This window comes from Pecten maximus, chromosome 3 (assembly GCF_902652985.1).
Source record: "Pecten maximus chromosome 3, xPecMax1.1, whole genome shotgun sequence".
NCBI lineage: Eukaryota > Metazoa > Mollusca > Bivalvia > Pectinida > Pectinidae > Pecten > Pecten maximus.
This window is the reverse complement of record NC_047017.1, coordinates 25657417-25674383: the sequence shown is the minus strand read 5'-3', so window position 1 is coordinate 25674383 and position 16967 is coordinate 25657417. Positions and strand designations below refer to the sequence as shown.

At 35.4% G+C, this 16967-nt stretch overlaps 1 protein-coding gene and 1 long non-coding RNA gene across 3 annotated transcripts; one reads left to right on the top strand and one right to left on the bottom strand.

Moving 5' to 3' along the window:
• Positions 1 to 293: 293 nt before the first annotated feature.
• Positions 294 to 4607, top strand: LOC117323708. The gene is made up of 4 exons (XR_004531797.1): positions 294 to 406; positions 2632 to 2685; positions 3852 to 3897; positions 4592 to 4607. It is a non-coding gene; the product is annotated as an uncharacterized LOC117323708 (long non-coding RNA).
• Positions 4608 to 11566: 6959 nt separating this feature from the next.
• On the bottom strand, positions 11567 to 16919 carry LOC117323707 (ubiquitin-like protein FUBI). 2 transcript variants are annotated; one of them, XM_033879122.1, is made up of 5 exons: positions 16811 to 16919; positions 14649 to 14729; positions 14116 to 14254; positions 12288 to 12343; positions 11567 to 11849 (listed from the first exon to the last, which is right to left on the bottom strand). In XM_033879122.1, the coding sequence occupies exons 2-5, from the start codon at positions 14721 to 14723 to the stop codon at positions 11724 to 11726; spliced, it is 396 nt and encodes a 131-aa protein (XP_033735013.1). In that variant the 5' UTR covers positions 14724 to 14729; positions 16811 to 16919; the 3' UTR covers positions 11567 to 11723. The 2 variants fall into 2 exon arrangements, with proteins under 2 accessions (XP_033735013.1, XP_033735014.1); XM_033879123.1 differs by having other exon boundaries at positions 16657 to 16858.
• Between the last annotated feature and the right edge of the window lie 48 nt (positions 16920 to 16967).

Here is a 16967-nt window from a genome sequence, read left to right as displayed (position 1 = left end):
TGAAAAAGAGGCTAACGCAGTCTGGAAGTTAAAGAAATATGAAAATACCTATATCTGCAATTAAGTACAATCAATGTCCGTTTAACTCCATAACTGGGTTTTTCTATATATACATGTATGTACATGTATGATATAAACATTTGCCCTGCCATAACATTGATTACAAATTACAACTAGATACCTGGTGTCCTTGTAATCTAAAGGTTTTTGATGTTTTATTTAGCTTTTTTAAACTAGTATAGACTCTACCTGATGTATAATCCTGGGGAATATTGTTTTCAAAGTGTATGCCTTCGAATGATGAACGAAGAGGAAGCTGAAGTATTGTCAGACCTTCGACATTGCCTAAAAATCATTTTAGAGGCAGAGGAGGATATTCTGAAGTTTTCTCGTGATGTTATTAAAGGTAAGAAATTCAATTAGAATACATTGTATATTCATAACAAGAGTTTCTGAATGATATTTTGAGTTTTCAATTCTCAGATTGCTCAGTCAACTTCAAATATCTTCAGCTCAGGTAGGACATACCGACAACTTGTTTGTGATGATTGACAGATGAATGTAACAACTGCTACTATTTTAGGTTAATCTGATCAATTGGCTACCATAATTACGTGCCATTTTGTTAACATACATGTACATTGAAAATGAAATTGAGACATGATTTGAAATATTATCTTCAGCTGAAATTATAGGAATGATCAACTAATGATCAACAATGTAAAGCTTAATTTTTAACTTAAATTTACAGAGATGAGCTTGAACAAACGTGATGGAGGTGAATGACTAATATGATACTGATAATGTGTTTTTTATTTTCTTCTCATTATAACAATACCTGGAAGGGAACAAGGTCATTATTAGTTATCTCTAATACAGAACAAAGATGGTCTGAGTTGAAATTAGGACCCATTTCCCATTCAAGATGACTGAAGTCTTGTTTTTGTTATTTCTCCTCACTAAAAGTATATTATGGTATGGTGACAAATCTTTCTTCAGTTAGACGGGTAAATAAAGTCCATAGATATTTTATAGCTGAAATTGAGGACCAACATTCCTCATGTCCTACCCTTTTCCACTCTGTTGATTTTTCAGCATCACTTAAGAAAATTTTTATTATAATGATTTGTATGCATCAATAAACCTGATTTTTATAAGGTTTCAGAATGTATATGAATACTGAATTTATTATGCCTATATTTCTACAGAGGGCTTCTTTGGCTCATACCTAGATTATTCTTACCTCATACTTTAACGCCTTGCAGTTAGGGTCTAAGAATAGTACCTGCTACCTCATTGTATGATTGTAAATGGCAACTAGATTTGAAATATTATTTTTTTCTCTTCTTTCATAACAACTCTTTTCCCCTTGATATGCCTCACTTTTGGTCTTTAGTTAAGGCCCAGGGGGGAAGGCTTTGGGTTCTGACTCCTGGCCGAGACATACCAGAGTCTATAAAAATGGTAGTTACTGCTCCTGCATAACACTCAGTCTCAGTATTTAAGGAAGTGGGGCAACTGGTTCGCCCCTTGTGAGTATCATTTGACTGGATGAGGTACGTGTCCTACTGGATGTCTGTAGCAGTAAGCTTCAGTGAGGTAGCAATATAAACTTGTCATCAGCTTCATGCTTTCACGAGGAGACAAACAGGAACATACAGCAGCCTCCCAAAACTCATGCATGCATCTCACTCACAGAGGAGGCTGTCCTTAAATTACCTAAGGTGTTGATTGGACATTAAACAATCAAAAGTAGCCTTACCTCATTCAAGATGGATGCCATAGCCACCGTATTGGAAACTTCTAAACTGTTTCTCAGCAGAGAGCTGTATTGAGATAGAAATTTCACTAATAAGTTAAGGTTTTATTGTTTTTGAAATTCAAGCCCATATACTACTATTAAAATACGTTTAATGTGATGGCCATACTACTTTAATACAATTAGCTAACTGCTGGCTACATCATTTGTTAGATCCATCAGTTACTGTGACCGGTTGTTTAAAATTTTGTTACTTGCTATGTATGTCTTAGTTGTTCCATTAGAAACTCATATTTTTTATGTTATTTAAACAATGTCATCATTTTCATGGCCTAATATTTACTGTATTTGTTATCTAAATTACAGAAACCAATGGTGTGCATGATTTTGTAAATGGGAAAATCAGCAAGTTATTCAGACTTGCTTCGACTTACAAAAATGCATTTGAAAGGTACAATATCATCTTTTGTCACATACTTAACTACCTTATGTTATTTACATCTCAAGTTAGTCAGAAATTGGCAGTGATATAAATTTGTAAAACATTAAAAAACAGATGGAAGTGTTTATGATTTTAAAAGAGGCAAGGTACTGCTGATTCAAGTGAAGTAAGGGCAAAACAGTTGGAGTATGAAAGCTGGATTGTATTCAGTATCCTGATCTTTGGGAAGGACAAATTCAATTGATTGCTGAAGGCTGTCTGTATAAATACCACCTTCCTTAACAAAAACCACTAGAAAATACCTGCATGATGTTTTTGTTAAATTTGTTTATTTATGATGAACCATTCTATCTAAGCATCTCTCCATTAAAGTGGCTTGATCTTTGTGAATGTACCTTGGTTATAATATGGTGTTTCTGTTTATTCACAGATTAAAAGTTAAAAACAAGAAAGATTTTGATCAAGTTGTGAAGAAGCACTTCAGGTAAGTGTTGGGCACTCAGTAGGCTTATTTAGGTGAAGTTTAGAATGAATGCGGTTTAAAGCCACATACTCACGAAGAAACATATATTAGTGTTTACATTTTTAGCTTTTTACAGTTTTTTGGACTTGATGAATACCTAACAGACTATCGTGAATCAGAAACTGAAAGAAAATGTGAATTTATGAAAGTATACGGGGAATTCCCAAAAATGATAACTGTGGCTGCCAGACCAAGTTTCTCTGAAAATAAGTCCCAAAATGCAACAGCGGGTTTTACATTCCATACAAAATGGCGGAACGCCGAAAGAGTGGACCTAGAAAAATGCAGACAGATTCTGCCAAAAATAGACACAAACGTGAGTTGAATCGGCAAAACCTGAGTATTTCCTTAGGAAAGGAAATGATTTGTTGGAACTTAGCGAGAAAAGAAAAGGGAATAGACTTGAATTCCGATTTTGCCGGATATCTATTGGATTGCTGGTTAGCTTTTGAACATTCAGCAATAAGGCTAATATTTTGAGGGAATATACTTTAAGATGATCTGCATGTAATTTTTGTTCAAAACATCCGCTTATGTGTGGGCTCATTGAAAATTGGGGGGTCAAATGTAGGAATGTGTAAAATGAATTTGTTGTTGTTGTTGTTATTGTTGTTGTTACAAACTAAATATTGTAAAAATTATAATTTTTGTAGTTTCTGTTAAATAACCAGCTGATTTTAAGATTTCAGTAGAAAAAATTCAGTATTATTTATAAAATAGGTCAATGTCACATAATTTCTGAATAGTCTATTTTGGTATCAAATACTTTAGGAATAATTACCAAAAACTGCAGTAACAAACCCCAAAATATATTGACAACAATAATCATGGTGGATTGGAGATCATAATCTTTATTTGGCAGGTTACTGATCCCACAGGGTTCTTGTGGACCTTTTGGTGGGGCACCAAAGGGGTAAAATAGTGGATTATCAGCTTTCATAATATTCTTGCAAGAAATCACTTGTCTCATTTTAATTTAACATAGAACAATGATCCCTGGCAAGTGGGGAGGAGAATTCATAATCCAAATATTGTTGATCCTTTTTTTGTCTGTACATATAGATTGAGAAAGTCTATCAATTAAGTTTGTAGAAATAACTACATTTGTAATTTACTTAAATTTACAGACATCATGACATCCAGGACTTGGAACAAAGTATAAACGAAACAGAGGTAACATCCATGTACATTAGTAACATTTTATTTTATCCATATTTTCTTTTTTGATTTTTTCAAAGAATATCCAGCAAATATTATTCATTTCTCAGACCCAGCATAATTCAAATACTGTAAGTTAAAAAAAAAATTATTGGAACAGCACAATTACAATTATTTCCTCGTTAACGACCCTTGCACAAGCAAAGTGCCTGTAATCTTAAGGGATTGTGTGGAATCCATCGTTGTTAAATTGAACATCTTATTTTTGTCTTCAATTTTTAAGAACCATGGCATATAACGTTAAACAGTAAAAGGTCTAGAATCTTGAATTGAATTCACGGTCAAAAGGGTTAGACGATAAATCAGATTTCAAACATAGAATTCAAAGACTTATATTTACAAAGCTGTTATTAGCTTGCTAACAGAGACTGATATAAATTTTGGAAAACACCAAACTTAAGCTTTCCTCACTAAGATATCTGTTGATAATTACTTCTGAAAAAGAGTCCATATACCTAGTCATAAATGAGGTGCTTCATACATAGAAATCAAAAGGAACATAATAATTATTTAAACACATGGTAATATATGTGTTCGAAATGATAGGAAAGATTTGTTGTACTTAAAACAATTACATGTACATGAATCACTTTTAGTTAAGCATAACAGCTGTGTATTGAGGTAGCTTGTGCTATTCCCTTGTCTGCAGGTAGAGTGGGACGACCTTCTCAGGGATCTTGACCAACAGCTACAGCAGAAAGGGGGAAGCATCTTATCTATGGGACAGGATGGACCAACAAATGTCACCTTAGAGGATGCCAGGACAGGGGAGACAACTTCATTATCCCAGCATCTGACATCTGACCATCTAATCCTCATCCTGCTGCGACACTTTGCTTGACTTCCATGACGAGAGCATGTTGCCCTCCTGGAAAAATCTGAGGTAATAAGAGTCGTGGAAAATATGACAATTATATTTTCTTCTCATATTTAAATAATTTAGATACAGTTACTTTTAACTATCTTATGAAACATACTTCTGAACAATAGAATAATTGTTCAACATCTGTTTCCATGTAATAAGTGTAGGATATGGATATCTTTATTTGGTTAAGATTAGGAAAGTTTGTATAAAATAAAATGTTTTATATATCAGTAAGTTTATATGCATTGTAACAATAGCGATACATCATTGTTTAGTCATACCTGTCTTACAGGCTTTCTATGTCTACCATATCTTTGAACATAATTCCAGATCCTTAATAACTTTCTGGAAACCAATGGAACACTCTCAAAGCCATAACCTGATTGGTTGCTATAACAACCACTGCTCCCCACCCTGATTTGTTGCTGTTACATCCTCTACACCTCAGCCTGACTGTTGGCTGGAATAGTACACCGCTTGCTCCCTACATTCATTGCTTGCTAACATCTTCTACTCTACACTTTCATTTGTTACTAAAACATCCTGTAATCTTAATCCCGGATTGGTTGCTAGGGCTTCCCGTACTCCCCACCCTCATGTATTTCTTGACCTTCTTCTACTTTCCACCTGATTGGTTGCTTGAACAACCCCTAAAACCCACCCTTATTGGTTGCTCGACCATCCCCTACAGCTCACCCTCATTTGTTTCTCGAACATCCCCTAATCTTAACCCTGATTGGCTACTGATATATCCCCTGCTCTGCACCCTGATTGGTTGCTGGAACATCTCCTATTCCCCACCCTCATTGGTTGCTGGAACACCCTGGGGGTCAGATAGCCTTAAAAAAAATGTTATCCCCAAAAGATTGTAAAAATTGCTATATGCTATATTTTCAGAAATTTTGGCCCCCACACCACTGGTAAAAAAAATTCAGCTCGCGTCTATGGCACTCACATTACCACTAAATTACTGGACCCCCCCCCCCCCCCCCTTTTCAAATTCCTGGATCCGCGCCTGTTGCTGGAACATCACCCTACACCCCTACAGCCCACCATGTATGAAGTCGGTATATGCTTTGTAATAACTTTATCTATATTCTATTTGTTTTAGAAAGACATTGCTGCACAGAACAGCAAAATTGTCTTAATCTCATTTGGAGTACGGGAGGGAGCTCTCCAGTGGCTGAAGGAGACAAAGTGTCCATATCCCATGTTTCTGGATAGTGAACGAAATGTAAGATACACAAGAATGGGAACAGAAATGGATTTGGTTGTCAGAAATCCAAATAGATGTACTGGGGCCGGTTCGTTGATGTCAGTTTTTAAATGTGATATTTCAAACATATATCTTGACGGACCTGCAAGTGTTAATTACTACAGAGGCCTTGAAAGTCTTTGTCAAGGCTCATCTGAAAACAATATAAAATCACCAGGTCCGTCTTTATTTGATAAACGAAGAACACCGATCCAACTGGTCCAACCGTTTGGACCGCAAAAACAAAAATGGCCCTGATCATTATAAAATAGGTAAAGTGAGTATAGTTTTGAATTGAAAATTTGCCAATGTCTGAAACGATCAATAGTGTTGGTCAGAACCATAAGGAACTGTACAGTATCAATAAATAATCTTAACCTTTTGACAGTACAGCTAGCAACATACTAGACTGGTTCCCTGCCTTAGTTCTCTACTCTCTGCAATGGTGCGCTCTGCTCACGAAACGTAGAGTACACAAGGGAGATAATCGAGGATGGTAGCAGTCAAACTATCAATACAAAATACATATCTACAATAATGGTCTTTAGTATTTTAAGATTTTTATCAGTGTATATGTATAGCTTGATGAATAATAATTTTTAAAGCACAGAAATTGAGATACTTTTCTTCATTTAAACATATAAATAGAAAGATAACTTTACTAGAAGTAGGAGTTAACATTTTACACAAATCATTTTATTTCAGATTTATTCTGCCTTTGGTCTAAACAGATCTGTGTATAAGGTAAGTTTATAGAAAAGAGTTCTTCTGGAAATTATATGACCTATGAAATATGTACATTTATAACATTTTTACCAGTGAAATATTGAAAATTATTCATTTTACAGGGAAAAATACAAAGGACAATGGGAGAACTTCCAGACTTCCCTAATGTAATAAACAGAATATCCAACAATATCGTCAGTAATACCAAGTATATTTCACTTGTGTCACTAACATACACACTCGTGAAAAATATCAAAATATTAGCCCTGCTTGTGAAATATAGTTCATATTACTGAAGATACTGTGAGATATCCTCTATGTACTATATGCTGTCAATATTATTTGACTGAATTATGGGAAAATGAATGTAAGGTTAATAGTATAAATGATCTCAGCCTACAATGACCTACTGTCTCTTTCTGTGTGTTAACTTTCCTTCAACAACATACCTGTATAAAACCTGTATAAAAGCAGGCCTCACACTCCTTCCTTCAACAACATACCTGTATAAAAGGAGGTCTCCCACTACTCCATCCTTCAACAACATACCTGTATAAAAGCAGGCCTCACACTCCTTCCTTCAACAACATACCTGTATAAAAACAGGCCTCCCACTACTCCTTCCTTCAACAACATACCTGTATAAAAGCAGGCCTCCCACTACTCCATCCTTCAACAACATACCTGTATAATAGCAGGCCTCCCACTACTCCTTCCTTCAACAACATACCTGTATAAAAACAGGCCTCCCACTACTCCATCCTTCAACAACATACCTGTATAATAGCAGGCCTCCCACTACTCCTTCCTTCAACAACATACCTGTATAAAAACAGGCCTCGCACTCCTTCCTTCAACAACATACCTGTATAATAGCAGGCCTCCCACTCCCATTTAAGATTTCCCTGATTGTTTCATATGTCAGGTTCAGATTTACATAGTAATATCCTATATTTTTTGTTTGATTGACTTATCATCCAATCAGAAAACATGTTCATTTTGAAGTTGAGTTACATCATATTAGCTGGTGGCTGCCTCACTCAACAGCATACAGGAGGCCCACCTGATGCTACTAGTATTCAGAGCAAATTGGTTTAAGTGTCTTACCCAAGAATAAAGTTATGCTAGCCAGGTAGGTCTGTGACCACTCAGCTTCTTAAGAAACTCCAACCACACTAAAGAATGGACTGAACCAGTCATCTAGGATCTTCACCTGTTTCATTATAAGGCTCCTTTGGCAGTTCAATATGCCGATAGATTCATTTTTTTCTTCATTTCATAGCAAAACATGTGAACCTGCCCCTCCTGGTCTCACAGACATGATTTCAATTTTAAGCGTCCAAATCTTGAAATACTGAAAAAGCTGGTTTTGGCAAAATGTAGTGGAAATAGATATTATATGTACCCTATGTTACAGGTATGGAGTGTCAGTGCCATGTTGTTCTACGCAGAGAAAATGGCCCAAGGCGTACCTCTACCAAAACCATACGAAAATGTCCATGATGACACTCAGCAGGTCAATTCACATCTTAAATACACAGTTTGATTCCCTTAATTGGCTCCTCAGGAAAGTTACCAGGATAAAACATGCTAATTCGGTTGTCTAAAATAGTTTTAAGGTGGAACTTGTTTAATCAGTGCTCTAAGCTTTATATAAAAGTTCTCTTCACATGTCCTAATCAAAAAGTTCAAAATTCACGATCTCCTTTTATAAACTCTGGTAGTATTTTAGGAATAGAAATGATATGAAAGATCACTTCAAAGGTGGTTTAATTTATTTTATTTTTTTTTCAGATGGGAGGAGACTTTATATTAGGCAAGGAAGGTAAAGTGCAGTTTGTGTATTGTAGTCAGCAGTCCTGGGACAGACCTTCAGTGAACTGCCTTTTACAGGCCCTCAAGGTAAAACACTACTACCATGGAAACCATTGTGGCTAGGCACTATAGTATGGTATCAATATTGTCTAATTCTGTAGAAAAAGACAACTTGTGATATGTCACTCTGACCTTTAACCTTCATCAAAGAAAACGGATGTCAGAGATGTACGGGATGTACTTGCATTTCCTACACTACTTGCCACTGAAACTTCATAATTGGTGCATTGGTTCACCTAGTTGAAGCAGTGTGTCATGAACCAAACATAAGTCACACTGACCTACATTTTAACCTTTGACATACATCAAAGAAAAGGTTTGTCTGGGCTCTATCTCCTGCACTACTTGCCTCTGGATCTTCATATTTAGGGCATATGGGTTCATGGAAGTGAGACAGTGTGTCATCTTTCAAAAGAAGGTCACTTTGACCTACCTCAAAGAAAAAGATTGTCCATGATCCATTCCCTTCCGTACTTGTCATTTGAACTTCATTCTTTAGGCATGGATTCACCTAGGTGATGTGTTGTGTATTAAAAGTAGGTCATTTTGACCTGTATTTTAATCTTTGAACTATGACAAAGAATAAGTTTGACCTTCACTTCTTGTCACTGGATCTTCTTACTGTGGGGTATGGGTTCATCATACTTAGGGCAGTGGTTTACACGGATTGAACTTAGATTGTCTGCTGTGTCATATTACTGATTTTTTTTTTTGACATTTATATGACCACCAAGTGCAGTTATTGAATATAATGGGTCTGTCAAATGTTCTATTGGGGGCCTGTTATAGCGAGATAATTCAGTTATTATTATATTTACTTATGTTTTTTTATTATCATTTCAGTGTGAACAAGAATGAAAACGACCGATTTTTTAACCTAAATATTGATGAAGATTACAGCAAAAAGCGATCAGTGTCGTTAGCTGTGATTGGATGGAATTCTTTAGAGTGGAAAAGTCAGCTGCATACCTCAAACTGTTCTTGTTTTAAATATACCATTAATGACCAAGAAAAGACTGATTATAGAATTGCTTCAGTGTTCATCCTATTCCAAGACATACGTGTATTTCATACAGTTTTTACAAATATTTATATTTTAAATTTACATGTATTTTTGTAATTATCACAAGAGAGATGTTTATTATAAGAGACATTGCTATGACAAATGTTTAAAAGTAAAATTAAGTTTTCCGTAATGTTGTTTTTGTTGATGGTACATCATCTTTGCTTGAAATATTAATCAAGATACTTGGTCTTTCATCTGGTCATAATTTAAACCCAGAAAAACCATGATCAACAGGGAGGGTTCAAGCCTTTGTCCCTCTTTATGGTACAAAGATTTCATTTCATAAATTTGACAACTTTGGAGGTTTTGGTGTGTTTTTTTGTTATCAAGTACATAGCAAAGGTGCCCTTTATGTGTTATAGACATGATTTAATACTGATTCATTGCAAACAAATAAAAACAATTATCAAAATTTTCTACAATTGCAATAGGTATTTTTAACCCAGAATATCTCTCTTTCCAACATTCCAACACGAGAAAAGAGAACAAGAGGCCCACTGGCCTTAACAGTAATGTCTCTAAAGCAAGCATGGTGGCACTGTTGGCCATGGTGGCCGTATTGGATTTTAGACAGACCAGAAAAATAACAATGCTTGGTCAGGGCTATCTCAAGATAATTTCTGGTAAGTTAGAGCTATTTTCCACTGGTGAAACTAGCAAAGAAGCGTAAAATAGTTGTTGTTCAGGAAAACCATGGTAGTGCAATTATGTCAAAAAATTGCCACCATGGTAAATTTTTACAGGGCCGAAAAATAACATTTTGTTGGGTCCCCTCCCTTAACTCACCAATTTCCAGCTAAATGGCACCATTGGAACTGGAGAATAAGTTTAAATGTGTTTTTGAAGATGGTGGTCATCTTGGATTTCGAAGAGACACAAAAAAACAAATACTTGGTCAGGACCATCTCAGGATCATTCCAGGCAAGTTTCAGCTCATTCCCACCAGTGAAATTAATAAAGTTTGAAATGTGAAAAGTTTACACACGGCGGACGACGGTTGAAGCACGATGACTATAGGTCATTGAAGCTTAACACATTATGTAGACATTTCTCAAATCAATCTCTCCTTTTATCCCAGAAAGCCTACAAGGCCAATATCATGACCCCGAGCCTTTTGCTTAATGAGAAATTGTTAAAAAAATGTTCAACACATTTGACCCCTGTGACCTTCAAACAAAGCTAATTCATTTCAAACAGCTTGGTATCCCGAATCCCAGCATGCTTAGGTTATTGAGAATTCTTCTGAATATCTTAGGTTATTGAGTTTTCAAAATAACTTGGGTTCAATAACTGTTTTAAGTATTAAAGGCCAGACGACGACCGACAGATGCTGCTCTACAGCATAAGCTAACTTGCCCTTTGGGCAGTGACTGAATAACATTGAAGTAGCATAATCTACTCTGTACTGGTCATCTGCAGAGTCTTAGAAAAATATTCTTACATTTATTGTCAATATTTTCTCCCACTTTGGCCGATCAGCATTCAGGACAATTTCTTCACTTTCATAAAGCTTTAAAATCAAGATTGTCGGGTCTCAAGGACAAATGATGTTTGAAATGTTCTGACATATATTTTCTTTAGGGTTTACTCAATAGACGTACAAAATGTAAATTTGAATATATTTGACCCTGGTAACCTTGAAAGTGGACCATGACATAGATACATACTATTAAACTTGTAGTCCATCATCCCAACAAGATTTAGCTATTAATATCACATTTGGCAGTAGTATAGATTGTCAGTAGTTGTTTCATTAAGACTTTGATTCCTGATGTACAATGAACATAAGTTCACAAATACCTAGTCACAAGAACTAATTGATAACAAATCCCAATGATTTAATGAGAATCTAGTTTTATTTACAGAAATACATGGATTAGTAGATCAAAATAATTGCTGGATAAAAGATGACCCAATGTCCACACAAAAATTTGCTGTCTCGTGCCCCATACTGCACATAGAACTAGACTCCACTTAGTGTCAAGACATATAAATTAGGAGTTGGCGTTGGGGCCCTTCCTTCGGCCGAATGTGGCAACGGTTACACCAAACCTTCTGTTGTATTGCATCCTCCTCTTGGCACGGCCGGTCTTAGCCTTCTTCTTTTCCTGTTTGTCGACCTATAAAACGAGCAATGGAAACAATTATTTGCCGCTTGGAACTTATTTTATAGATTAACACATTCCGATCAGATTACCTGAAATTAAAAGTTTCAGAAATGTTTCGTACATCTATCTGCAAGAAAAGTAATAAATTGTGGTAACATATGTTAAGAATATATAGTTTGCATTAATCAACAAGGAATTGAAGAGGATATGGATCGCCTTACACCAACAACTTATCATTTGTGGTAATTTATAGTAGCAGTGACCTAAGTTTTGATCCAAACTGATTAAAATATCACAAGAGATGATGACTGTGTAAATGTAGGAAGTTTCAGGACTATCAACTAATTAATGAAGTTGGCAAAGCAAACACATTGAAAATATATTCATATTATTCAGTGATCTCAATTTTGACTGCCTGCGACTAGAAAGCAAACCAAGTATATTTGTTACCTTTGGTGTCTGTCCCTTCACTTTACCAGCACGAGCCAAAGAGCCGTGGACTTTACCTGTAAAAATGCAGGTAAAATAATGTATAAGTGATTAAACATCAATTCAAGATAAACTGACTACACATCCATCAAGATGGTTCCTTTCTTTATAGCCCATTAATTATATTCTTCATAATAAAACTCTGCAAAGGACTTCAAAATCACTGAGTCAAGTATCACAGTAACTTAACTCTTTCTAACATGATTCCATACTTCAGTTTATTATTATCATCAGCTTGAAAGTCTTAAAAACTTTAGTGAAATGAAGGCCTCAGAGTTTCACCAGCAGCCTACTTTTCCCACCTCAAAAATTTGATTTACAAACACGGAAAATTAAGATATTTCAACTACTAATAGTTTATCAAATTGTATTTTAACATACTACTACACTAATCATTCTGGTAAATTCCTAATTCACACAGAATTCAAGAAATTGAATGAAAATCATGTTAGCAATAGCTAGAGCTGAAACGATTGTTCGAATGTTCGCGAATGAATACCAATTCCCCGAATATTTGAATAGTGGAATCGTATTTGCATATTCGGTTCGATATTTACTACCCTTTATTCCTTTGATCTGAAATATGTACAAACGTTCCATTTGAGTTTGGGAGCATCTACAGCTAGATTCCAATAAATCTAAAGCAGAATGTAAGCTTTGCTTGGGGGTTTTAATGTAAAAAGGTACTATACATCTAACATAGCAAATCATCTCAAACTCATTTAAAACGTGTTCAAATGTCAGATTTCTGTTCCAATCCAGCATTCAGTTTAACATAAATATTTTGACATGAATAAGTTCCAAAACGCATGAATGATAAGATATAAACATTTTTTTGACATGACATCGTAAAAAATAAGGTACAATGCTGCTATCTTTCATATCCGCACTGTGTACTGTCAACCATGTGGTGCGCCATACTATAATTACGTCAGTGTCAATAAAACGTTTTAAAACAATAGCGACATTCCCGGTTACAAGCACTCATGATCAACTGATAGAGGAACATTTACCATGTGGACAGTTCACGTTCGTTTTATTTCATGTTATTTTGCCAGTACATTGTATATGAATGTATAGCATTAACAGACCCAATGTAGTGAACGTTCATTTTTTATTATTCATTAGTCTTATAGCGCAAAAATTCCTTCTCTTGACACTGACAATATGACAGCCACAAGCACGTCAATCAGGTAGGCCAGCCATGTTAATGTTGTCGTCAAAAGGCGAACTTGGTGAAGTTTTTTACGATTATTTAAGCGAGATTCCAACTTAGTTCTGGTCCATTCTTCAGTTGTTTATATCACTGTTAATTATTTAAAGCTTTACAATTGTCTGTCCAGTTTATTAAATCAGAATAATTACATTTTCTTAAGTGTCGATATAACTCCCGAATATTCGAATACCATTCGAATAAACCAAACGAATATTCTAATGCCAAAATCTGCTATTCGTTTCAGCTCTAATATTTGCAATATCTTACTTGCCCAGGGAAAGTGTACAAACATTTTTCACTTGACCAAAATTTGGTTGCTGAGGATGTAGGCAAGTGAATTTTAACACCCCTGATAGTACCATTATGCATACATGTACAGTTCAATATATTTGGAAAACTGACCACTTCAATTTTCATTTGTTATATAAAACTTATATATAAACTTGTTAAGGAAATATAAGATTGAAGTTAGAAAGAATCCGATCCAAATATTGGCCCCTGATAAATCAACTGTAACCTAATAAATGTCTCCACTTTCCAGATATATGACTGGAGGCACTTGATTAAACTAACCTCCGAGCATACGGACATCACATTCCAAGGTGACAAGATCATCAAAGCTGATGAGCTTGACATTGTCACTTAGAGGCTTGCCAGCATACAGGATGACTTGCTCCTCGCAAGGGAATCCTTCAGTACCATTGAGGAATGTCTGAAAATAACATTAAGCTTATAATTTAACATGCTTCAAACAAAACAAAAAAATCATTAATTTTAGAATATAAAGATACTTAGAAAGTTCCTGCAACATCCTGGAAGGGCTTCGCACACTTGTTGCTCAAAGTCAGAGCTACAGTCCTTTAAGTTTAATAGACTAGTTTTTATAAAGGAGGACAAACCCTTTTTTGTTATGGCTACGGCAAAATCACGGAAAGAGACTATGGTGTTACTTTTCCAGTGACAACATTTCACATAAAAGTTTCAAGTTTGCTTAAAAATTACTACATTGACAAAGTGGATCAGACAAAACATATAATTATATGTAGTTCTTGTTGATAATTCTTCTTAAGATTCTGAACATGTCTTCTCTTCTTATAGCAACTTACCTTGACATCCTGCACAGTTTCATCACCTGCAATTTGCAAGGTGTGTGTCTTGGTTCCACGAACGAACAACTGCATTTTTACCTACAGTAAATAAGAGGATATCTAATTAAAGCATCAATTTGTTTCATGAGATATGCAAGCTACTAGTGTAACAAATCAAGCAAGTTGATGTTGAGGAAAGTTTAGCTGTGTGATACATAGTCCAACCTGTTTACTCTTTACATACAGGATAAATATTTAACAAAAATGACATATCTGTAGATACTGTAAAAATAAACTTGCAAGTCATTAAAATGATATATTTTCAAAATGACTGAACCTTTGGTGCGACTCATTATTGCAATTTTAGACTTGGAACTTGCATCCATTATGCTTATCATAACTCTTGTTAGTTACGAATTTTAACAATTTGATCATTTGAATTCAATTGAGGCTAGAGCAATTCCAGAAAATTTTTTTCAACAAATCCCATGACTGATCGTCTTTTACAAGTTATTGGAATGTTAACAAGCTAAATCTATGGATGTTGATTATAATGGTCGGATCTTAAGAAAATCCCTCTTGGTTATCCGAAAAAGAGTGTCAGTGTTAATGATGTTAATACAGACTTGGTCTCATCAAGGTTGATTAGGCACATATGCCATGACTGGTGTCAGACCAATTCTTACCAAGTAATTGTAATATGCTCAGAGTTTATGCTAAGGATGCACAGTAATACATTTTCGAAATCAAGTATTATAAAGTCATGATATCTACATCTATGGCTGTTAATAAGGACGTAGCCCGAGTTTTCTCTGGCCCTGTCACCATGTCTGGTGTAGGGCCAGAGCGCACTACTATATGAAAACGTGGAATTATCCGACACCGTTTGGTGTCGCTAAGAATTTGATGCAAAAACAATAAAATCGGGTGTGACATAACACCTACCTTACATATATGGATAAATGAGATATTTATGTACCCCAAAACACCCATTTAGTCTCATATAGGTGTTTTATTCCGTCCGTATAGACCCTCGCTTTACGCTAGTCAAAATTTCATACTTGACTCGACGCCATATTGCTAACTATGTAGGTCGCGGTCCGCCTAATTACCCTAATCTGTGCGCGATGGAGCGAAAAGAAAAAAAAATACAACATTTATTTTTATATATTTTACCGCTTATAATTTATAAATAATGATTTTTTTAATGGAATATAACATCTTTTGGGAAATAATCAACTTAGTTTTCATAATTTAAACTTTGTAAGAAGAAAAACACAATAAATGATATGTGGTCTTTTCGGTCCATTGCGTTCCGATTTGGGTGGTTAGTCGTAAGGTCACTTACAAAATGGCGGGTCAACAGTATGAAATTTTGACTAGCGTAAAGCGAGGGCCTGTACGGACGAAATAAAACACCTAGATGAGACTAAATGGGTGTTTTGGGGTACATAAATATCTCATTTATCCATATATGTAAGGTAGGTGTTATGTCACACCCGATTTTATTGTTTTTGCATCAAATTCTTAGCGACACCAAACGGTGTCGGATAATTCCACGTTTTCATATAGTAGTGCGCTCTGGCCCTACACCAGACATGGTGACAGGGCCAGAGAAAACTCGGGCTAATAAGGACGTTGAACAATACAAAACCAAAATAATTAAGCTATACTATAATCATCTTCGCTAGCCAAGGCTTCTGAATTACGTTTCACTCCACGAACCGAAGCCTTGGCTAGCGAAGATATACTATATTAGTCTTTATCACTTCTGTTCACTTTGCCTGTGCGTATATATATAGAATCAATACAATAAATCAACAAATTCATATTAAATAAAATATATTTCGTGTCGTCAAATAAATATCCATTCGACTTCAATAACGACGTGACATATAGTATTTTTCGATTGTGGATAACAGCTTTCACTATAACAAAGAATGTCATTACAGGCAATGTGTAATAATTATCCTGGTAAAATATATATTCACATCCGACATCGGAACATTATTGGCAGCAGCGATACCTTATTGAGCTTTCCAATGAAAGATAATGTCAACCGCACGATAGCTGCACGTTCGAAAATAACTAGACAATAAACGCCATCACTTTAATGTATGCTGAAAATCATATGGTATCACAATCATGTGAAATCGCACGATATAACTACAGTAACTTACACGTGCTTGTGCAATCTAAAATGGCAGCGAGGAAAAAGAAAGCAACTGCGCATGTCCAAAAAAAGGTGGATCTTCGAAACGCTTGGTTTGAACGGCGCCTAACATCCATTCGCAGCTTCTCTTGCTTTATCATTGTGTAAATGAACATGTCAATGAA

Coding starts and splice junctions, on each gene's coding strand:
- LOC117323707 (XM_033879122.1), bottom strand. CDS start 14,723: ATGCAGTTGTTCGTTCGTGGAACCAAGACACACACCTTGCAAATTGCA. Junction 14,255..14,648: donor AAACTGTGCAGGATGTCAAG/GTAAGTTGCTAT, acceptor TGTTATTTTCAG/ACATTCCTCAATGGTACTGA. Junction 12,344..14,115: donor TGATGTCCGTATGCTCGGAG/GTTAGTTTAATC, acceptor GCATTTTTACAG/GTAAAGTCCACGGCTCTTTG.